Below are 20932 nucleotides of genomic sequence, written 5' to 3'. Positions count from 1 at the left end.
GGGCACTTGAAATCTCAATTTAGATTTGGATTTCTTTAATATTCTGCCCTACATGGACACCAAATCCCTTTCACACACGTGTGGTTACGGAGACACCTGCAAAAAGGGCTGCTGAGGAAGTGAAGCCTTAACACAGAGGAGGCTCCAAATGGACCCAATGGAGATGAGGAGAGTGCAGGATGGTTCCCACCCGATGCTGATCCCACCTTGAGGGCAGGCAGCCTGGAGGTTCACCTGGTGCTCACCAGGTCTATGCTTTTCTGGCAAACACTGTCTTTTCTTGGAAGGGAAATAGGGATCGTTCCTCAGAACTTGGAACATCTGAGGTGCATTGGGCTCTCTGCCAGCTCTGTATAACCAAATATCCCCAAAACAGCACATATGCCCCACACATACATTACTGTTGCAGAACCTGATGCTATTCCTCATAAAGCAGCTAATATGTCAGAAATATCATATGTACATATTATTTTAAAAAACCCATGGCTGAGCACATTGCAGGAAGCAAATTTAGCTCTTCTTACCTGACATTTGCGTTCGGATTCAGTAGTGAACTATATATTTTCAATATGTTCTTAGAAAGTTATTTACACAAATCTCATTAACAATAAAGATGGCGATTTTATATACAATTCCTGCTCTGCTGACTGAAATTACATACCAAGGCTTTAAACAGAAGCTGGGAAGTTATGCTGCATGAAATCATATCAGTCAGAACAAATTCTCTCCCTTTATCGTCCATGCTGATTATTTTTTTCCCCCCACTCAGACAAAACCATCATTATCTGGCTGTGTTGTGCTGGTTTTCTGCACTATTTTTGATATGCTTAATAGTCGTAGGGACCAGAACGCTCAGCAATATACAAAAAGCACTTTGTTTTCAGCCTGCAGTCAGGTTCTGGAAGTTATTTCCAGAAGCAGTGTTCCTTCAGCAGACATTTTCTGGAAGGCAGGCAGTGCTGGGCTGGCCAGGTGCCTGATGCACCAGGCTGGGTGCTTGGTTTGCTCTGGAGCCAAGGCTTCAGGTTAGCGCTGCTGGCTGGTTGGGAGCAAAGCATTAATTGAATCTCTCTTGCCCCTTCAGGTTTGTCCCTCTGATTAACCACTCTAAAAATCTCTCCAAGGAAAGCCTCAAAAGTTCCCTCTAAAAGAGAGAGGTGCAATTAAACAGCCTTCTGCTGAAAGGATAAATAAAACATATAAATATTCCAAGCACTCAGCTGCAGCAAGGCCAGCAGGTCACTCCTGCATTCCAACTTGCTCCTAACCCTTTTGTTCTGGCAGAGGAAAGCACCAGTGGTCTCAAAGTTGCCATGGAATCTTACTTGACCAGATTTATTCATTTTCCCAAGCAGTTGCTGAGTTAAATTTGCTATCACCACAATCTATATTTGTATCTACATTCACACACATAGCAAGATACCTACTGGATATATAATTTCTTAAGGCAAGCTGTATTCCTGACTTCAGTAGCCACCAAGCGTATAGCAGCAATTAGCAGACTGCTGCCTTCATCCGTTATATCCAATTGAGCCTTTCCCCTTCTTCCCAGCAAACGCAGCAGCAAGGCAGAAACACCAATGCATCATCACCAGAGCTCTAATTCTACTCTTCCAAGTGCAACCCACACTAACTTGATGCCAGCTTCCAGACCAGAATTTCCCATCTTTTACCAAAGCCAGGGTGGGGGTCCAAGGGGGAAACTCCTCTCATTCTCATTAGCTAACACCTGGGAGGTCCTTACTTTATAAAATTTCCATGCTTGCAACTGCCAAAATTAAAGCCTTACTACCACAGCAAGATCTATGCTAAGTTCACAGTGTCACAGCTGTTCTGTGACCTCTGACCGAGCGCTTTAACACAAGCATTTATATGACCGTGATTTCGGCAACACAGTTACAGGCTCGTACACACTGAAAGAGAAACCTCCCTTATCAGTAGAATTTAAATGCAATTAGTGTCAGTTCACCACTAATTAAAAGATTGCAGGTACCACTTCCATTCTTAACATCTCCTATATACACATCGGAACTCTCTAAATGGATCGCTGTGCAGACTCCTGAAGTCCCAGTATTACATGTGCACAAAAGCTGCACTGGGTCCTCCTCTTGTAACAAGGGCCCCTAGGGGAACAGAAATAGCCTTTGGCAGGAATTTCAAAATTAAATAGTATTTCTGGAAAAACATCCCTGTCTACAGGGGTGCTCTCAGGTACTCTTGAGTTTGGAAGGGTGAAATACTGTTACATTTCTTACTTATGGTCAAGAATATAGAACAGTACCTTGCAGGATTTTATTACCAGATTGCCTGTAAAGCTTCATATTTAAATTGTTTTATTTAACTACATATCATATGAAACCTTTTAGACACGGACAAGATTTCTGCAGATTGAAAAGTGTACCAAAGTCTCAGGTAAAATGTAACCCCAGATATCCCAGTTAGGAATTAAAATCAAATTCAGTAACATTACTCTGAAAAAAAAAAAAGCTCTGATGGTTAAAAAAAAAGAATAAAAATAAAAATCTGTGCCTTTCCAAGCCCTTCAGTTACATCTGTATCTGGATATCCTCGTGACAAGACCTTCAGATACATGGAGGAGTGGGATGGAGCTGCTTTTACCTTATACTTAAAGCAAGCACTCCAAAAACACCAACATCCCTTTTGATCTTTAAAGATAGAGATATTGAACTGCAGCAAGATCAAGAAAACTTGATGCTGCTGGGTGAGACAAGAAAATTGCAAACTAATCTCCTCCCTTCTCATTATGTCTGTGCATGGCACAGCCTTCCCTCTTCCCTTGCTCTCAATCTAACAGGTTTCCCAGAATTACAACAAACTGTCTCTACAGAACCTCCTTTGGATCCCCAGAAAATCTCAAAATGCTTTACCAGATTCCCTACCCAGCAGCACATGGAACAGTGCAAGGAAGCGATCTCGCCCCTGATGCAGCTGTGTCCTTTTAGCAAGAGGTCAGAAAAATGCAATAAGGGCTGAAGAAACAAATGCAAATTTATAATCTCTGTCAGAACTTGCGCTTGTTTTGCTACATTTAGGTGCTTCACCCAAAAACCCTTTTCCACTGCTGTCTATATTGCTTCCAGAGCCAGACACTTCTGCCAGTGCTGCCTCTTAACTGATTGCACATCTCACTAGCCGCTTATACTAGGGCTACGTTGAATATCCATAACCCTGCTAACTGTAAAATTAGGCCAAATCTTGCTTTTGCAGTGTGCTGTTGGTGTTTGGAACTAGTGCAGAGGAGCCCACTTCAAATCCACTGATTCCACAATAGAAATGCTGCATCAAAAAAAAGCATACCCAACCAAATGGTCAACAAACTGAAGCAAAAACCCTTGGAATACTGCTCTGATTTTGTGTGACAAGACACTGAGTTATTGTGCTACTCCACGATCCCTCTAAGAAGACCTGTTAGAAACCAACTGCACTGTACTTAAAACATGTTTGCTAAACCCTTATCTGCTTAGATATGGTTTACAGAGAGTTGTGTTTTTCCTTTTGTCAAAGATAACGGAGGGGTTGCACAGGTCTAGACATAACTCCTCAATATCAGCAGTAAGCATCAAGGAAACTCTGAATTGCAGCACTTCATACTGAAGAGATCACTAAATGATTCTTTTCTTCTCACAATCATTCAGAAACTTGAAAGTCAAGGGAGTAGCCTCAAAGCTCTAATTCCCGTAAATTTAACAGAGGTCACAGCTTGGCCAATTCGGCTGAAAAGTGTTATTACAGAAAAACTTGATGATACTTTTATGTTCACTGATGTGCACATAATTCTCTGGTTTTTAGGTACATATAGCACGTCTTTCCCATAGAGACACTTCAGCAGATATATGTGGTACCATGAGCTAAGTTAAAAGTGATGAATTCTCTGATTTATAACTTCTACTGATAACAAGATGATAGAAAAACTTAAATGTATGAGTGTCATTACATACGCTGTGCAACTTGCTTGGCAGAGAAGGGATGTGGAAAAAGAAGATATTTATCACACCTAAACTAGGGGGACAATTTTTGTATGACCCACAAAAAATTGAGCTGATCTCTGACCAAGGCACAAAATCTTAAAGATGGGGTTAGTTTTGTAAGAGATGAGAATGGATGTGGATCTGCAATCCTGCCTACTTCTAAGGATCACACATAGGAGGAAGGATGCATGTGTAGAAAAGCTATTTTCCTAACAGATTTAATCTTCTAGAGAGATCTCAACGCTGATTTGTACTTCCATAAGATCAGCCACTGGATGTTAATTAAGAAAGCACAAGAAACTGATCAGTACAACCACACTTGGTAGGAACAAGGAGCTTGACAAACAAACCATGTCCTCCTTCCACTCTAAAACTTTGGTGACCAGCAGAAATAGGCTCAAGTGAGAATCCTTTGGTTATAGCCCATTTAAAGCAGAGGCTGCACTCAGCATCAGTAGGCTGCACTTCCATCCCAGTGTTGTCAGAGTGCTTGGCTCCGGTCTGAGTGTGATCTGAGACATTAAGCACACCACCCAGCTAAATATAAATTTGTTATTCTTCATTAGAAAGCTACTTTTAAAGTTGATTTGCAGCGAAGTCATTTAGGCAGATGAAATCATTGCACACTGAACAATCCTGTTAGAGATGTTTATCCAAGCAAAGGACATTCAATTGCACTTTCATTAATAGAACTGTATCATTATTGTCCTTAAAGACAAGGCTCTTAGACTTAATCTATTTGTTTACAGTTGTATCTAATTGCTGACAGTTGAATTTTGTTAATAACTAAAAGCTAATTTTTTCCTATTCTCGGGCATTACAAAGATCAGGTTTCCTGCAGAGTAATAACACACAAGCATCTGAGGACCAAAGGTGGTCCTGTCCAGTGTCATAGCTCTGTTGGTGCTAAGCACTCTACAAAACTCTAAGGAGTTACCTATTCCTAATGATACACATTATGAAACAGAGTGAATCTCTGGTTAAATGATTTCCTGTGATGAACAGCAGGTGATTTACCTTTGAAGATCAGTGTATTATTTAAAACAAAGGATCTTTTTCTCTGCTAACTTCTGTGTGGCTTGAGAAGATGGGAGAGACAGTTGATCTCATTCTTTCTACCATCTATAGCTCTCTACTTTCCCACCTGCAGGACTAAGGCAGCACTCACTGCTGGTGGAGCTGAGATAAGTAAATGGCTCTTTCAGACTCCTCCTTCAGCCTCGGTCTCAAGACAGCCAGATTTCAGGAGCCTGGAGACAAGACTTTAGATTTTGAAAATGGGGGGAAAATATCACGTCTAACAGCTCTTTTTAGCTTTTACCTTGTTATCTACTCTCTTCTCTGTCCCTCCAAGGAAGATGACATTGCATTTTACCTCATGCTCCCATATATTTGTACTGATTGCTGTGGTGTTAGCTGTAGTTAAGGTCAGGGTATATTTTACTTAGAAGACAGTTTTCTCCATTTATCAGTTACAAAATATACTGCTATCTAACAAAAGATGTATTACAACATCAGTAAACAATGTTTTTGTTTCTTGCAAAGCTTTGCAGTAAAGGTGCTGCCATAGACAAGTCCTCCAAACCATCTCCAGAAGACATTTCCAGTATTGCCAGTTTTATTGAGACGAAGCTTGCAGCCTGCTACTTAAAATTGAGGAAGCATGATCTTGCTCTGAATCATTCACACAGGTAAAAAAATTTTATTGATCAGATAGGCTGCAAAGACTGGAAACAAAAACCTGAACAAATACTATGAATACATCTTGTGCAAGAAGAATCAGTCTAATGATGAGAAAAGAAGAATCAATAACCCACCACTTACATACCACGCTGATGTTTAGGACAGATTAGCTCTCAGAATTTCAGACATCAGGCTGCAATAGCACTATCTGCATTGCTGCTTTGATAGTGCAGCAGGTAGAGGTACATTGATGAGTCACACAGATAGCTCAGAGCATCCTAAGATTGAAACTGGACAAATATAAACACACTCAGCCTTATGTGGCCGTAATGATATTATGAGCTTTTGAACTTTCTCAAGCCAGATTAGGTCAGGGATGGCTTCAAGATATTTTTATTAGATAATTCCTTCCTGAGCTCAGTTGTGATCCACATCAGTTGTGATCCACATCAAAGGCCAGCACCACACCAACGCATAAAGAAGCCAGAAACAATGCTTGCACATGGTGGTATTGAGATTCCCATTTATTTCAAATGAGTTAGGATTTTGCTGGGTTTGTGCTGCCTTTAATTAGCATTCAGGCATAACAGTAGTTTCCATTAAGCACATGCCTGTCCTGCCAGCATCACTTCATTACTGAGGTCTGTTCATTTTTTCCATTGTACAAGATGTATTACGATGGACACTGCAATTAGTGCAGGGTGAGTTTTTCACACAATCATCTCAAATGAATGCAACTACAAAAGAGTAGTTACACCAAAAGAGGAGGCACATGCTTATGCCTAATTCACAAGAGACAGCAGCAAAGAACAATGTGCTAGAATAGCAATGTGATGCTGTCATGGCAGCAGGTTCATTAGGTTTGCACAAGCAAATGAAGCCATGGGAAGGCTGAGAATCCTGACATAATGATGAGATCATCATCTCTTAACTCCACTTCTTTTTAATCCTTTCCCCAAGCACTTCGTCTACAAAGCCTACCTGGGGCCAAACACCATGAGGGGGTGCATCCTTCTGACTAGCTCCAATGACCATTCTGTGTTGATAGGGTGGAGAGGCACTGGAACAGGTTGCCTTGAGATGTGATGGATGCTCCATTCCTGGAGACATTCCAGTCCAGGCTAGATCAGGCTCTGAGCACCTGATCAAGCTGTAGATATTCCTGTTCATTGCAGGGGAGTTGACTAGATGACCTTTAAAGGTCCTTTCCAACCCCAAGGATTCTATGATCCTGTGTCTTCAATGCCCATGCTCTTGGGCAGCACAACCTAGAGTTTGGCAAGCTGCCCCATGGCAGGGGGGTTGGGGCTAGATGATCTTTAAGGTCCCCTCCAACCCAACCATTCTGTGGTTGTATGAGCGGCTGCACTCCAAGGCACATCTCTCGGGCAGATGGACTGTAGTACTTTCAGTTGAAGTACTCTAACCAAAGCATAGGAAGTGGGGAAGGCAGATAGAGCCCCTAAAACAACACATTCCTCACACAAACTACAAAGCAACCACATTTTCTCATGACTTCCCAAAGATCACGCTAGTGGAGAATAATGAAGTTTCACTGGACTCTTAAGTTTTGGAAAAGTGGTAACAGTATCTCTTTTTCTAACTGTGAATTTCAAGAATGCTAAAATAAGGAGTAGTGCTTGTAATACTACGGAAACCAACCCCTATTCAGACATGCTTTGGTTTCAGTTGTCTTAAAACAGAAACCGTGACCTACAGAAACCACAATCTACAGAAAAAAAAAAAAAAATAATAAATGAATGCAGTCAGATGGGAATTGCTGAAAAAAATGGAAGGAGGGAGAAATTCTTCACTCTTCTGTCTTATATATAATTATAACAGTCTGTTCTTAACTTTAGCGGCATAGCTCAGAGAAAAGTGGCAATCAGTAATGCCTATTTTCAGTATAATTCATTTGATAACTTGCAGAAGCTGCTGACAGTATTTGTTACGTTGTAAACTGCAGGAACTGATACACATAATATACCAGCGAAAAATATTCTGAGATATCATTAACATAAAGGCAGAACCTGAAAGATAATCAATAGCTATATTTCTTCAAAAAGAACAAATACATTACTTTGAGGCCTCCTACTAAAAATAGCTTATTGCCATCAGTTAAAGAGCGCATACAGAATTTTTATTCCCATTGAGTTTTCATGTCATCACCACCTTGTAATGGTTTGCTGGTAATCCCTTGGTATTAATCATGAATCCAAATTAAAATATTCATTTCTGCATTTATTTGCATTTACTGAACTATTCTTTCTTTAATTTCATGTAAATTTCACAGCTCCTGCATTTAGTTCTAGAGCCCGATTAACCAAAAATCAGCTTTAATATTCTCATACGCGTCTGTATCAAATATATATAAGTGCTTTTTGCTTGGCAAGAATCTTGCAAAACACCACAACTAAACAGAGAAAAATCCCAGCAGCTCAGTTTTTTAAAACGTTCGATAATAGGCATCTGCAAAGGGACAGCTATCCTGGTCTTAAAAAAAATTAAAATGAAACAAAGAAAGGAAAGGGAGTACACTTTCCATCACCAGACAGATGACAGAATTATCCTGCGTGAGAAGCAAAGTCTGGGATTGCCTACAAACTGGAAATTGTGTCCTCAGGATTCTTAACATCAAAATTTGAGGCTGTCTTTAGCATCACTGGTATAAATGAGGATCACGATGGGGTTCTGGTTGCTTCTCAGACTGATATAAAGTATTTGTCCTTTGTGATGAAATACTATTAAAAAAGCCACCCCTTATCTGTCACAGCTCTGAGGAAATGTGCCATGGGTCGACCTCACCAAACAGCATCTGCAGTAACCTACTTGACCACCACATTTCATCATAAGATAGCCATCAAAATAATTCCTAACTTGCAGCCTGAAGCTATAAAATGAATCACACAATATTTACATGCCCTGTGGTCCTTTTGGCCCAGACGTTATGGCATACCAGGGTTTAATGATCTTAATAACCCCATATGGCTCACTGGGAAATTAGATTTTCCTTTTGGTTGCAGAAGGCAATTTTCAATTATAACAGATGGCAAAACAGCAAAGGTCTGAGAAGGCAAGAACTGACTAAGAAACCCTTAGATTACTACTTCAGATCTACGCTGCACTGCGTAATACCAGTGGATGGATTTTTGACCCAAATTAGAGTAATCTTGAAGCAGAGCACAGCACTTGAGCAGTGCAGCCTCTCAATTACATCTGCTCTTCAGAAGGCCGAGGCCCAAAGAGAAATTCATGAAGCTGCAGCCACCTGCTGAAAAGCAACTCGTGGTACATCACATCCAGAACTCAGCAACTGTTAAGATTCAATTTTCAGCAAAATTGGAGAGTGCGATGCTGAACCCCGTGACAACTGAAGATGGAAGGTCTTTCAAAGCACAACATACGTGACTTTGCCCATGAGACTGCGCATCTTCTTAAGGTTTTATTTTAATTTGCTTTTTTCCTCCAAGTGAGATGAAATTATTTCCGTTGACACTACATGACTCAGCTGTCATGGCCCTCGTGGCTCACAAGGAACATTCAAGGAGCATTCGTATGGCTTGACCCAGTTGCTTTAACATAGGAAAGATGCAACCACAAGCTTTGTTCCCTGCTGCCTCCCCAAAAACTGCATCAGGACATCATGTAAGGTCCAGGAAAAGGAAGAGCAATCAGACACTGCTCCATGCATCACTAACACTAAGTAATGTTGGAAAATGAGTTCATTACCATGAGGGCTGCTGCTTGGAGCTGTTCAAAAACCTTAGGGGTTAGCAAAGATTTTCCTGTGTCCTTTCAGGCTGCTCCACAGGTCTGACCCAGTGCCAGTCCTCTCCCTCCCTTCCAGAAAGGCTGCACATCGGGAACGCAATAAATCTGTGAAGCTTTTCCTGCTCTGCCTTTTTATGTGCTGGATGCAAGGCAGGGCCCTCTAATGCCTCTTGCACAATTCATAGGGAGACGCATGAAGTAGAAAATAGCACCTCTGTTAAGTAGTGCACGATTGCTTTAGTGATGACTTAACAGAGGGAATCTCTTTGGGAGGCACAGTGGGGGAAAATAAACCCAGAGCAGCTGAAGCTTTACAGATTCAGTTCTCAGCCCTCTACTTTTTTTCCCCCTCTATGATTTTTCCAAACCCTTCTAGAAGGTTCAAAATAATTATTTCGGATCAAGGTTTATGCAATATCTGACAGAAAAAAAAAATGAAAGGCACCTCAAAACTTGACACTGGAATTATAGGCAGGTTAAATCAGGTCCTTTTCAACGAGATTAATTCTCTGCTTGTTGATTAAAAAAAAAGAAGAAACAATATTCAGCTATGCCATTCCCTGATGTTCCCTATTTTGCACCTTTAAAATCCTTTAAAAAGGGATTGTGTTAAAGCAAGTAGAACAGTGCAAGGCTAATGAAATACTAAATAATCAAATAATGCAGCGATGCCATCATACAGTGTAGTCACTGGGCATTAAAAAGGAGAAATAATAGAAGAAGAACTTAAGCACAAATTTGTAGGTGAAAGCAGGAAAAGGACAAACACAATGGTTGGTGCTGCTAATCTGTCGGTAATGGGCTGTGTACTTTGTCCTAAACTACTCTACTAATCACTTTACCTCCTCAGAAAGAAGAAAAGGAAGAATTAGCATCACCTAATTACTTCAACAATTGTGTCAGGCATATTGCGATATGCATAATAGATGAGATGTTATTAATACAAAGCTATTCCGTTGAGATGCTCTGGATAAGATTTCTTCAGATTAGTTCTGGTTTGAAATTCCTTCTCACGCTACATTTCAAATATTTCTAGGTAGCTCATCTTTTTATTATTATTTTTTTAATTCATTTCTTGAAATTCTCCAATTCTCAGCTCCTAATGCTATCTTATTTCTAGGTCAGTGACATAGTTCCTGTTTTATGGGCAGAGTCTTTCACCACTGAGGGAAAGGATATGTTCCTGACTTCAGTAACACTACACGGCAATAACATTTATCTGCACAACTCGTGGTATTATTTTACTTAGAAAAAGAGTATTTGGGGAAAAAAAAAAATCTTGCCCTGCAAAAAATGCTGTTACTTTTTGGAGGAAGAGTTCAGCAGCACTGAGCTATTTTATAAAAGCTGAGATGCGTGATAGCAGCGATCAGAAGAGCTGGTGGTCAAGATAAGAAAATGACATTAGTGTGGCTAGGAAGCGAGCTGGCTACACATTATGCAAACAACTCAGGAAAGGCAGAGCATCTCCATTTGTGTTAAGAAGTCTAAGGAGCTTTGAAACACAATTTTCTTAAATATCTTTTTGTTCTGGACAGGAAAACATTCTCCTTTGTACCACCTTCACAGCTGAGGAATCAAAACCTCAATAGCACATTTGTCTTATGCTTGCAATTCAAAGCAAATTGCTGCTGCAGAACCTTTTAGCGTGGCAGTTATATTTCACTTCACTGGCAGTGAAAAGGTGTTGTGCGTCTGAAAGCTTTATAGGGATCCCTCATTTCCTCCCTTTCTGTCTGTTTAGATACGGAAACTTCACAAGAAGTTTTCTTCTGTGCACAGAAAGTCCTTGTCTGTGGATGCCATAACTGCACATCTTTTTCACTGTACCAGAGCTCCTGTTCCTTGAACCACATAAGTCTGGTAGAAGCTTTCCTGTTTGTAGCTACTGGTTTTGACTGTGCTAACGACTGTATTAGAAGGGATTCCTAATGAATTGTGAGATTCACACATCCTGTTCTCTGCTAGATTTGCCTCACTAACCAGACTTTGGCACAGCCTCTCCTTTAGCAACATCTACTGAATGGTTTTGGCTCTTTGTCCTCCAGTTTTTTTCCTCTATGTAACTGAAGCTATCTGATTTTACATGTCACTCCTTTAAACAGAGAGCAGCTGGGGCAGAGAGGGTAGGACGCTCCTTGGGAACCACAGGTCTTCCAAGCACAGTACCAGCCACAGACTGGCATTGGTGGTGCTGGAAAGAAAGCTGACCCCCATGGATCAACTTCCCAAATCCCAGTGTAGTTGCACATGCAAACTGCAGGAAAATAGGATGAGGTTGATTCTTGGTTACTGTAAGTTCAGGACTGCCTGGAGTAGAGCTGAACTCTTAACCTAGCTGTGATACAGCCCTTGGGATCACTGAACATGCAAGGCAGACACAAACAGATGTAAGAACAGTACTACACCGCAGCTAATAAGCCACCTGCCTTGTATGTGAAATGGAAGAAGAAAGTTGAGCTTCAATCTAATTGTACAGCAGCCAGGAATTGGCAGGAATTACAGCCTGTAAGCATACTGGGGCTGGATCACCAGCGCCACTGATAGGCAGCATCCATCAAAGACAAAAGCAACGTGTTAGCCTACAGCAGCTGAATACCTGGTTCTGCCAAAAGCTAGCTGGCACATGACTCGTGTGGCATTGCATTTGATGCTGTGGTGAACACCTCAGCACCTCCCTTTGAACAGTCCCTGTGCCAGCGAGTGATGTGTTGACATGCAGCACAGCACTGCCATGCCAACAGAAACACGTATGGCTTTTGCACCGAGTTCTTACTTCTGGTAAATCACCTAATTGCTCTCTAATAGTCAACTGTAACTGACTATTCCATGTATTGTTACAGAAGACCACATTGTGCTGAAGGAAGACATGGACGACTATGATAAAGAAAAAGCCTGTCACTCCAATTTAACAAATTATGTCATGTACCTCTACTAACAAGCCAGCTTTTACTTGCAGTAGTAGCACAAAAAATGAGTTACCTGCTTCAGTAGTGAAGTGTATTTTTTCCACTTGTTTCATCTTTAGAATCATCTCATTGACTTTTTCTTGGCCTACAAAGGCCAAATATAAATGATGCAGGGGATTGAAAAAGTGCCTCTGCTACATGTCAGCCAGATTAGAGTTAAAGCTCCATTGCATTCAGAAGGACTTCGGAGGATGCATTCTTTGGAGAGAAGGCCACGCAATTTCTAGCAGCCAGTTTTTACGTAGCAATCCAAGTTTCTTACCATACCTGATTTCCTAATGCTTGGCAGTAAGACAGAAGGAAACATGTGAAGAGATAAAAACCAATGAACAGTGTGTGCATCTTTGCTTCACGTGCTCCGATTGCTATGATGGAGGCAGTTGATGCCTGCTTCTCCCCCACTCCTTATATTGGGAAGGAAGATAATGGGACAAACACTGTATTATTTTTAAGAGAAGGTGTCAAGATGAAAAAATGAAAATGTCAAAAAAGAGGCTGATATACAGCATTACTTAAGGAGTGTTCTGTTGAGAAAAAGTGACCAAATGATTTACGGAAGGCTTTTAACAGGCAGACTTTGGATTACAACGAAGATGAAAAATAAATGAAAATCTATTTCAAGTTTACTTTAACCCAGCCAGCTGACGGATGGGGGCCTAACCCAGCAAGAACACAGGTCTTAATCTTCAAACGTAGAGTCTTCGTTTGCAGTTTTGTAAATTAGAAGTTACCTCTGTGCAGGATAAGAGCTATCCGTATTCAGATACCTGTTGAAACTTTTTCCACCGAGAAGTACACGAAGACCAAAGGGCCACTGCTTGTGCCCACGGCACAAAACATCGCACAGAGATCACCCTGTGCGTGCTGCAGCTGGTGTGTCCACTGCCTCCTTCCTTTCCTAATTCTTCTTCCAAGCCTCCCTGTTGAAGCACATCCCTCCTAATTAATTACTGGATTAACCAGCCTAGTATCAGATTGCCCGTGGCTGGAGGTGGGTCCTGGAGCACGGACGTGCTCTCAGCATGCACAGCCTGGCACACTGCTGCCTGCCCAGATGGGTCCCCATCTGCTTCCATTTGGAGTAGAACTTCCTGGAATTAGGGTTTGCCTCTTAACCTGTGTTTGCATAATTCCTTTGCTTCCCACTTTCCACCCAGCTTTTTCCTTTACACCGAGAGCATCTGAAATCACCTGGATCAGATTTAAAACACTAGCGAAAAGCTCTGCACGGTTGCTGTACTTACATGGCATTAATTAGCACTGATCTACACAGAGGCCACTAAGCTGCAGCTGCATCCATACAGCAAGAGCTACTTTGGGGTAGAAATGTAATGCAGCAGAAATAACTTCCACATATAGGCTCCAGAGAGCCCAGCAGACTGCTATGAAGTCAAAGGTAGCTTTCTTGTGTTTTCCCAAGCTATTAGAGCACGACATAATATTTCCTAGTTTAGAATTTATAGATCAAGAGAAGTAGTTGATCTTTCTAAGACCAGTAAGAGATCAAGATGGAAAACAGAGACCTGGTACCCAATTCTTAGAAAATCTACTACAATTCTGTATTTATTATAAGCTTATCACAGTACGTTCTGCTCAAAGACTTACAGGAAAAATGTGTTGCTAACTACCAGGGAATTATTGATTTTTTAATTTTTCCCCTCATAGTGCTATTGCTTGGCTGTGATGGAACCAATAACTTGGATAGAAAAAAAAAAGAAAAAAAAAATCAATATTTCTATTATCAACTGTTGACTACAGTTTACAGCAGCAATAATCTCCTTTAAAATGGCTTGCAGAAGTACCAGTTGTCATCTAAGTAAGGGATTACAGCTTTGGTCAAATCGTTAAAGGCTGATAGCGTTTGATCTTCTGATGATTTCTTTTTGGTTGAGTTTTGGTGACCATTAAGTTGTCTGAGCTTCAGATCTGAACGACACTTGGCTGAGAACTGCAGCATTTGCTGTTGGTACCATCATTTTGGTACCATCAGGCTCAGAGAAATCCTCCAAGATCATCCAGTCCAACCATCCATCTGCCACAATATTTCCCCACTGTAATACTTTATAAAACACATAAGTAATGACAAACATGAGATGTCCCATCCTAGATCATGCTTTATGCACCCTTTATCTAAGCACCAGGAGAAGGGCTGACCAGAGAAGCCAGCCAAATACGTTGGAACAAATTAGATGTAGGTGGAGCTGCCATGGCTGCCATCCCCCTGCACACACCAGAAGGATACCCTGCCTGCCCATCTAACCACTTCACCTGTCCTATTTTTACCTTCCATCCCTTTATATTGACTATAATTTGTTACACCTGGAACTGTATCTGAAGTTAAGGATATAAGAAACATGCAAAGATCTCTCCACATAGAACCTACCACTGCTACAAAAAGTAGCTTTTATGATCTTCCAAGTTGACATTCTAATACCTTCTAGAAGCACAGCGTTCTAAGCAGACAGTCACACAACTTGCACCCATTTCTGGAGGTAGGGGTAAACAAGCACAATGCTCCATTACAGATTCTTATGTTTAAATTAGAGGCAATATAGCACGTCACCACAGAAGCATCTTTAAAGGTGTTTCCATAACAATGCAAAAAAAAAAAAAGAAAAAAAAAAAAGAAAAAAAAAAACAACTAATGAAACTGCATTTATGGTATAACCACAGTAACAGTTGTAATAAATCTTGTCACAGATGTCAGAAGGTACAGTTCACATTACATTGGAGGTATCAAGTGTGACTGCTGAGGTGTGCAGAAGAGTACACAGGATTCATCCCCATCTCAGTTTGGTTATTATCAGTTTGTAATGATGTAAGAATGTCAAATCTCAACTTCCCCATCTCTTTTCTTTTAAAGGAGCATTATTCTGAACCCAGCCTATTTCCGGAACCACCTGTGTCAAGCTGCTGCCTTCAGGTGGTTGGAGAGATACTCCGAAGCTGCAAGGTACTTGCACTCATGGGCTTTTCTAATGGCTTCTCTTCATCTCTCTCAATCCAGCTCTCAGTAGCAAGAATATCAAGCTATACCCAGGGTTTTCCAAAATCGGTGGGAGATTTGTGTATATGATCCCACGTGCAGCGGAGCTCCAATGCCCCCAGTCAGAGTAACACAAATAATCCCTAAATAACTGGTCACAGTGAGGCCAATGCACATAGGAGCACTTACTGTCAGGCTTAGGAGAGGGCCATGGTCAGGACCCTGGGGTCAAACCTACAAGCACGCATGTATCTTTTGCTCTCTGCATTCTCTCAAGTGGGTGCTGAGAAGGTTGGTGGAGAGGGGGAAATAGGAAAAAAAGAAAAAAGCACTCAAGATCTCAGTGTAAACTGTGGGATGCTGAAAAATTTAGCCCGGGTGCAGCTGATGAGACTACTGGTGTGAACAGAAACTGCTGGCAGAGGAAGATCTGCGAGAGGAAGCTCCACTTGCATTGCACTGCCAAGAGCTGAAAGTTTCAACATGCAACTGGAGTTTTTAATCCACTGAACATAGAAAGAAATGCATGGCGAAATGCTGTGGGGGGTTAGCCATGTATCATCATTACCGCTAACATCACTTACAGAGGACTGTTCAGCTGAAGACCACACGGTATATCACAAAGTATTTCACAAATCATTAGCTAACTAATGGTAGAACACTCAGTGTGAATTAGGCAAGAGACTAAGAGGGTCACTTTGCTGATCATTTAAGATGGATGCTAGCGGTAGAATTCCGAAGCTACCAGAATAGCAAGAAAATAGTCTTAGGGAGGGGTAGAAGAAAACTTTTCCAAAGTATAGTCACAGAAAGGGCTTGGGAAGACAAACACCAATTGTCTGTGCTGAACTCCAGCTAAAAAAAAAAAAAAAAATAGGGACAAAATAGGGAGAAGCGCTTTCTTTCTTCTGGATATGCGTTGAGAAGGCAGCGCAATAATCTCCACGTATTTTCACATAGAACTATAGAATCACTAAGGCTGGAAAAGACCTTTAAGATCCCCCAGCCCAACCCCTTTCCCAATGCTCACTGCCCACGTCTCTCAGTGCCACATCCCCACGGCTCTGAACTCCTCCAGGGACGGTGACTCCCCCATTCCCTGGGCAGCTGTGCCAACGGCTGTCAGGATGGGGAGAAACAGTTCTCCAAGATGAGGAAAGAGGTTTTGCTAATTCATTCACGAACGTTAGCTCAGATAAACCTAGGATATTGGGTTTAGTTGGGTTTGGTTTTTATCTTTCCCCGGAAGTTAAGGCGAATGTTTAACAAAAAAAACACACACTTCTTCAAAAAGTACACTTTCAGAGACTTTTTAAGAAGCAGTACATAAAAACATCCATATTTAAGAGAACAGTACAAGTGTAGAGGTTCACAAATATTAGAAAATAAAAACAGGGGTCAGTGTTACTTTTACAAATTACCAATCAGTAGGTTTACTACATCAGCAGGCAAGAGGGAACTGTGTCAGCCTTTTTTTCCCCACATTGAGAAGCTTTCAGGAAACGAAATGATTTTAAATGAGATTATGTATTCTGTAAAGGAGAGGAACGTTCTGACAGATTGAATCCAGAGCAGTTCCAAAAGCAGCGACTATGGCAGCATTCAGAGTTTAGCCTAGTTTAACACGGTGTTATAGCAACTGTGCAGAGCTGCTTCTGCAGATTGTGTTAAACTAAGCTTAGCACCGCTCCTGTCACCTCACTGGAGTCACTGGTCTCAGTGAACTGTTAATGGTGCAGCACGTACTCTGCCCACTGCAGCTCACAGTTACTCACGTTCAGCAACATCTGGAAATACAGACTTGTTTTTTGTTGGCATAACCTGCCATTTATTTCAGCTTGCTCTCCGAGCTTTCCTCACCTTCCAGTCCCCCATGTGTTTAAGTGAATATATGCTCTATCAAATACCCCCCAGAACACCATATGGGTACATAAACAGGTTGGTTGTGAATAGCACTGCTGGACACAAGGGCACAGAAAGAGGGATTTACCTCTGTCTACCTGAGATTCCATGGGAGTTCATCTCTGAGGCTGTACCCAACCAAATTATTTGGTTCAGAGAAAGCCATAAGCTAGAGCGGGGCTAGCTGTCACTTAAGCACCTCTCAAGTTCCTTTGCATACAATTTTCACTACTTCTCATCAGCCCACAGTTCGTAGAATCATTAAGGTTGAAGATCTAAGGTCACCAAGCCCAACCCATCCTACCACACACACTGAAGGCGTCCTTCACTGCCATATCCCTACAGTCCTTGAACACCCCCAGTGTTGGTGACCCCACCACTCCCTGGGCAGCCTCTGCCAGTGCACCACCTCTCTCAGAATATTTTTTTCCTAATTCCCAACCTGAACCTCCCCTGGTGAAACTTGAGGCCAACACCTGTCGTCCTATCAATATTATCTGGGAGCAGAGACCAATTCCCCACCACAACCTCCACTCAGGAGCTGCAGGAATCCATGAAGTCCCCCCTGAGCCTCCTCTTCACCAGACAAAACCATCCCAGTTCCCTCAGTCTCTGCATATCAGACTTGTGCTTCAGACCCCTCACAGCTTTGTTGCCTCTCTCTGGACACGCTCCAGTGCCTCAATGTCTTGTAGTGAGAGGCCCTAAACTGAACACTATGCTCAAGCGGTGGCCTTACGAGTGCTGAGTACAGTTAGCATATGAAGTGGTTGGAATGAAAGGGCATCTGTTAGCACGAGCAGCCTGATCTGCCCACATCTGCATCACTTCTGCATTCTGTTGGCTGCATCGCAGTATCTTCAGGAAAGTGCTGTGCCAGGATGCCACCATGTAGAGCTCAGCCTAAGGCCATTTGGCATTGTAAAGCAATCCCAGGAACACCATGCAGGGTCAGAGCATCTGCAAATGATGAATTCCAAAGCGCTGCAGCCACTTTCACTAAGGTGTCAGCTAGTAAATATATTTATTCCCTCTTGTTCAGAGACCGCTCTTGACAAACACAGTAAAGATTTAAGCCTCAGAAGGGAGCAAACCTATTCTGGTTGAAAGACCATCTTGGCCTTTGAACAAATGGGCATAAATTCATTATACATAAATTTAGTCTGGAAGTTACCAGGAAGCTTTAGGCATTAGAAGGCGTTTAAGTTCAGGATCAGCCTTGACAGCAGCTGCTGAGAGTACCCTGGTGAAGGAGGCATAGACACAGCTGATGAAAAGATCCCATAAAAAAACAGAATGGAAAACTTCAGAAGAGAGCCCTGGGCTGGGTTCTGTCACCATGCTGAGAAAAATGTGCACAGAGAAGGCTGAGGGGCCCCCACTTTCCTGGCAGCATAAGGACTGCTGCCTTTGGGAAGGATGAGACGAAGATGTGCAAGGCACAGCAGAGCCTGGGAGGCCCCCACCAGTCCCAAGGACAAAGCAGTCAAGACACAAGTGCTGCTTTCAAGAGCAAGGCTGCAAGACAGGGACACAGACAGACCCAAAGGTGAGCATCAGAGCTCCTGCAGGTGGAAGAACCAGAGCCTGCACATTCTCCACGTCCCTACGCCTGGCAGCTGTGACCCTACAGCCTCCTGTTATGTGGCTGTGACAAGAGGTCTGACCCTGCAAGCAACAAGGCATGAAAGCAATTTTTCTTCCTTATTCCAAGAGTGCAACCTATTGCCAGTACTGAAGAGCCTTGGAACAGCAGTAAGGTGAAAACTAGTAACTTACGGAAAGACCAGGCTTCCTATGAAGTTCAAGCTACAGAAGGGATTTCTCCCCTTTTTATGCATTAAGCCATATAGCTCTCATCTTTCTGCTAATCAAAATGCTGTGCTGATTTAACAGTGTCGCTGTGTTCTGTGAAAAGCTTAAGATAGCTCTTTTATCACTAGCTAGAACAGTAGTGACTTGAAATTAGTTGTATACATGTAGGGGAAAACAGACTGCCTGTGCCTCTGCCAGAACAAACAACTCATCTTCATCTGACTGCACAGAGCCCGGGTAAGCAATCCTTAAGGAGGAAGAAGATTGGGGATCTGAATAGCTGTAGTATGGCTGACTCAGCTTTTTGACATTCCTTTTAAAAAAAAAAAAAAAAAAAAAAAAGAAAGTCACGATAATCCCATCAGCTGGATGGGTCTGCAAGGAGCAGACCTCAGCCCTATGCATGGATCCCACTTCAGTCACAAGAGAAAGCTCAGGAGGTGAAAGTCAGGTGTTCGTTCTGGCTAAGCTGCTGCTTTCAGCATTGCTTTGCAAAGCATTCAGCTGTGCTGATAAAAGGCATGCCAACACTTCTTGTTATAGAAACAGCCCCCCACCCATGAATGCTGTGAGACCCTGGGCTGCACAAGCACGGAGGGAGTTGGCCAGCACAGCCCCATGGTCCCCCACAGTCAGCGGTTGCATTGCAGAGATGGGATGGGGTCTGCTCTGCCCCCACACCAAGCGTTCCAGTGCTCCCACCGGCTCCATGGCATCCCCAGGTAACATTTGGAAAGGCACGCTTCGTAAATCAGGTCTGGGAGACCGGCTTTGACAAGCACTGGGAGCACTCAGAGCCCCAAGGAAAGCCCACGCTGCCTATTATTTAACTTGACACCAACATACGATGTTGGCCTCTGCCTAGAGTTATTCCCACACGTTATTCTTTGTTGCTCGAGATGCCCAGCTGCCAAACATCAGCCTGAGCACTAGTGCAGAGCTACATCCCTCCAAGTTCCATTGCACCTCCATACATACACAATTCCTCACCCCATTCTTCCCCCAAACAGGCCCCCAGATCACAACTGGGCTCAGTGCTCGGTGTCTTGGATGCCCCTTCTCAGTGTAGAAGGCCTCTCCCTTCCCGGTGCACTGCTCCACTTGCCAGCTCACATCTGCAAAGCACTCGCTGTGTCCTTACATGGTAGTTGCCATTGAGTGAGAAACATCTGTTATCACTGCATAGCAGTCTCAATACAATGCAGAAAGTTGTTACCCACGTGCAGCCACCAGACAAATAATGATAAATGGAATAATTGTATCCTGAATACAGGTGCCATTTTCCTCGCAGGAAACCTAACTGTTCTTTCTAGCAATGGGCAACTGTGACCCAGAAACTTCAGCAAAGCCAGCAAGCACAGCCCATTGCTAACATGGAAAGGGGTTGGCAGGATAACAGATTTAGAGCAACTTCCCAACACATTTAAGGCCAACCAGTACAGTGTTTAAAAGCAAAGAGTTAACCAGCTCTCTGCAACGTTAGCATTTGTTTTTGCATGCAGGGAGCATGCCAAACTCCATTCAAGGGAAAGTCCACAGAAAGGTAAATGCTGACATCACTTATTTCCTTCCTGTTCAGCATTCTGAAGTTCTGTTTCTCTCTCATCATCTCATGGCTTTCATGTATCCCCATAAACCTCAGAGTAATGAGCTCGCATTTATTTAGGATATACAAGGATGCTTAAAAATTAACTGCTATTATTTTGTTCCTTTTCCAAATGGCATAATTGCATTACAATGACTACTTCCTACTTACTCCAGCTATAAACATCAGTTTCCTTTTCTAATCTCAGACAAAAGTAAGAAAGGTCATCCAG

General features: G+C 42.3%; 1 protein-coding gene across 1 annotated transcript in view; it reads left to right on the top strand.

Annotated features, from left to right (window-relative positions):
* SPATA16 (spermatogenesis associated 16) overlaps window positions 1-20932 on the top strand; it is a 72047-nt gene that overhangs the window by 10444 nt on the left and 40671 nt on the right. The window contains exons 3-4 of the mRNA XM_042821018.1: window positions 5535-5680; window positions 15276-15365. Coding sequence (XP_042676952.1) covers window positions 5535-5680; window positions 15276-15365 — 236 coding nt within the window. The remainder of the gene's footprint in view (window positions 1-5534; window positions 5681-15275; window positions 15366-20932) is intronic.

Source organism: Centrocercus urophasianus, unplaced genomic scaffold (genome assembly GCF_019232065.1).
Source record: "Centrocercus urophasianus isolate 14NV4802_14NV808 unplaced genomic scaffold, USGS_Curo_1.0 seq_19, whole genome shotgun sequence".
Lineage (NCBI taxonomy): Eukaryota > Metazoa > Chordata > Aves > Galliformes > Phasianidae > Centrocercus > Centrocercus urophasianus.
This window is presented reverse-complemented; position numbering and strand designations above follow the sequence as displayed.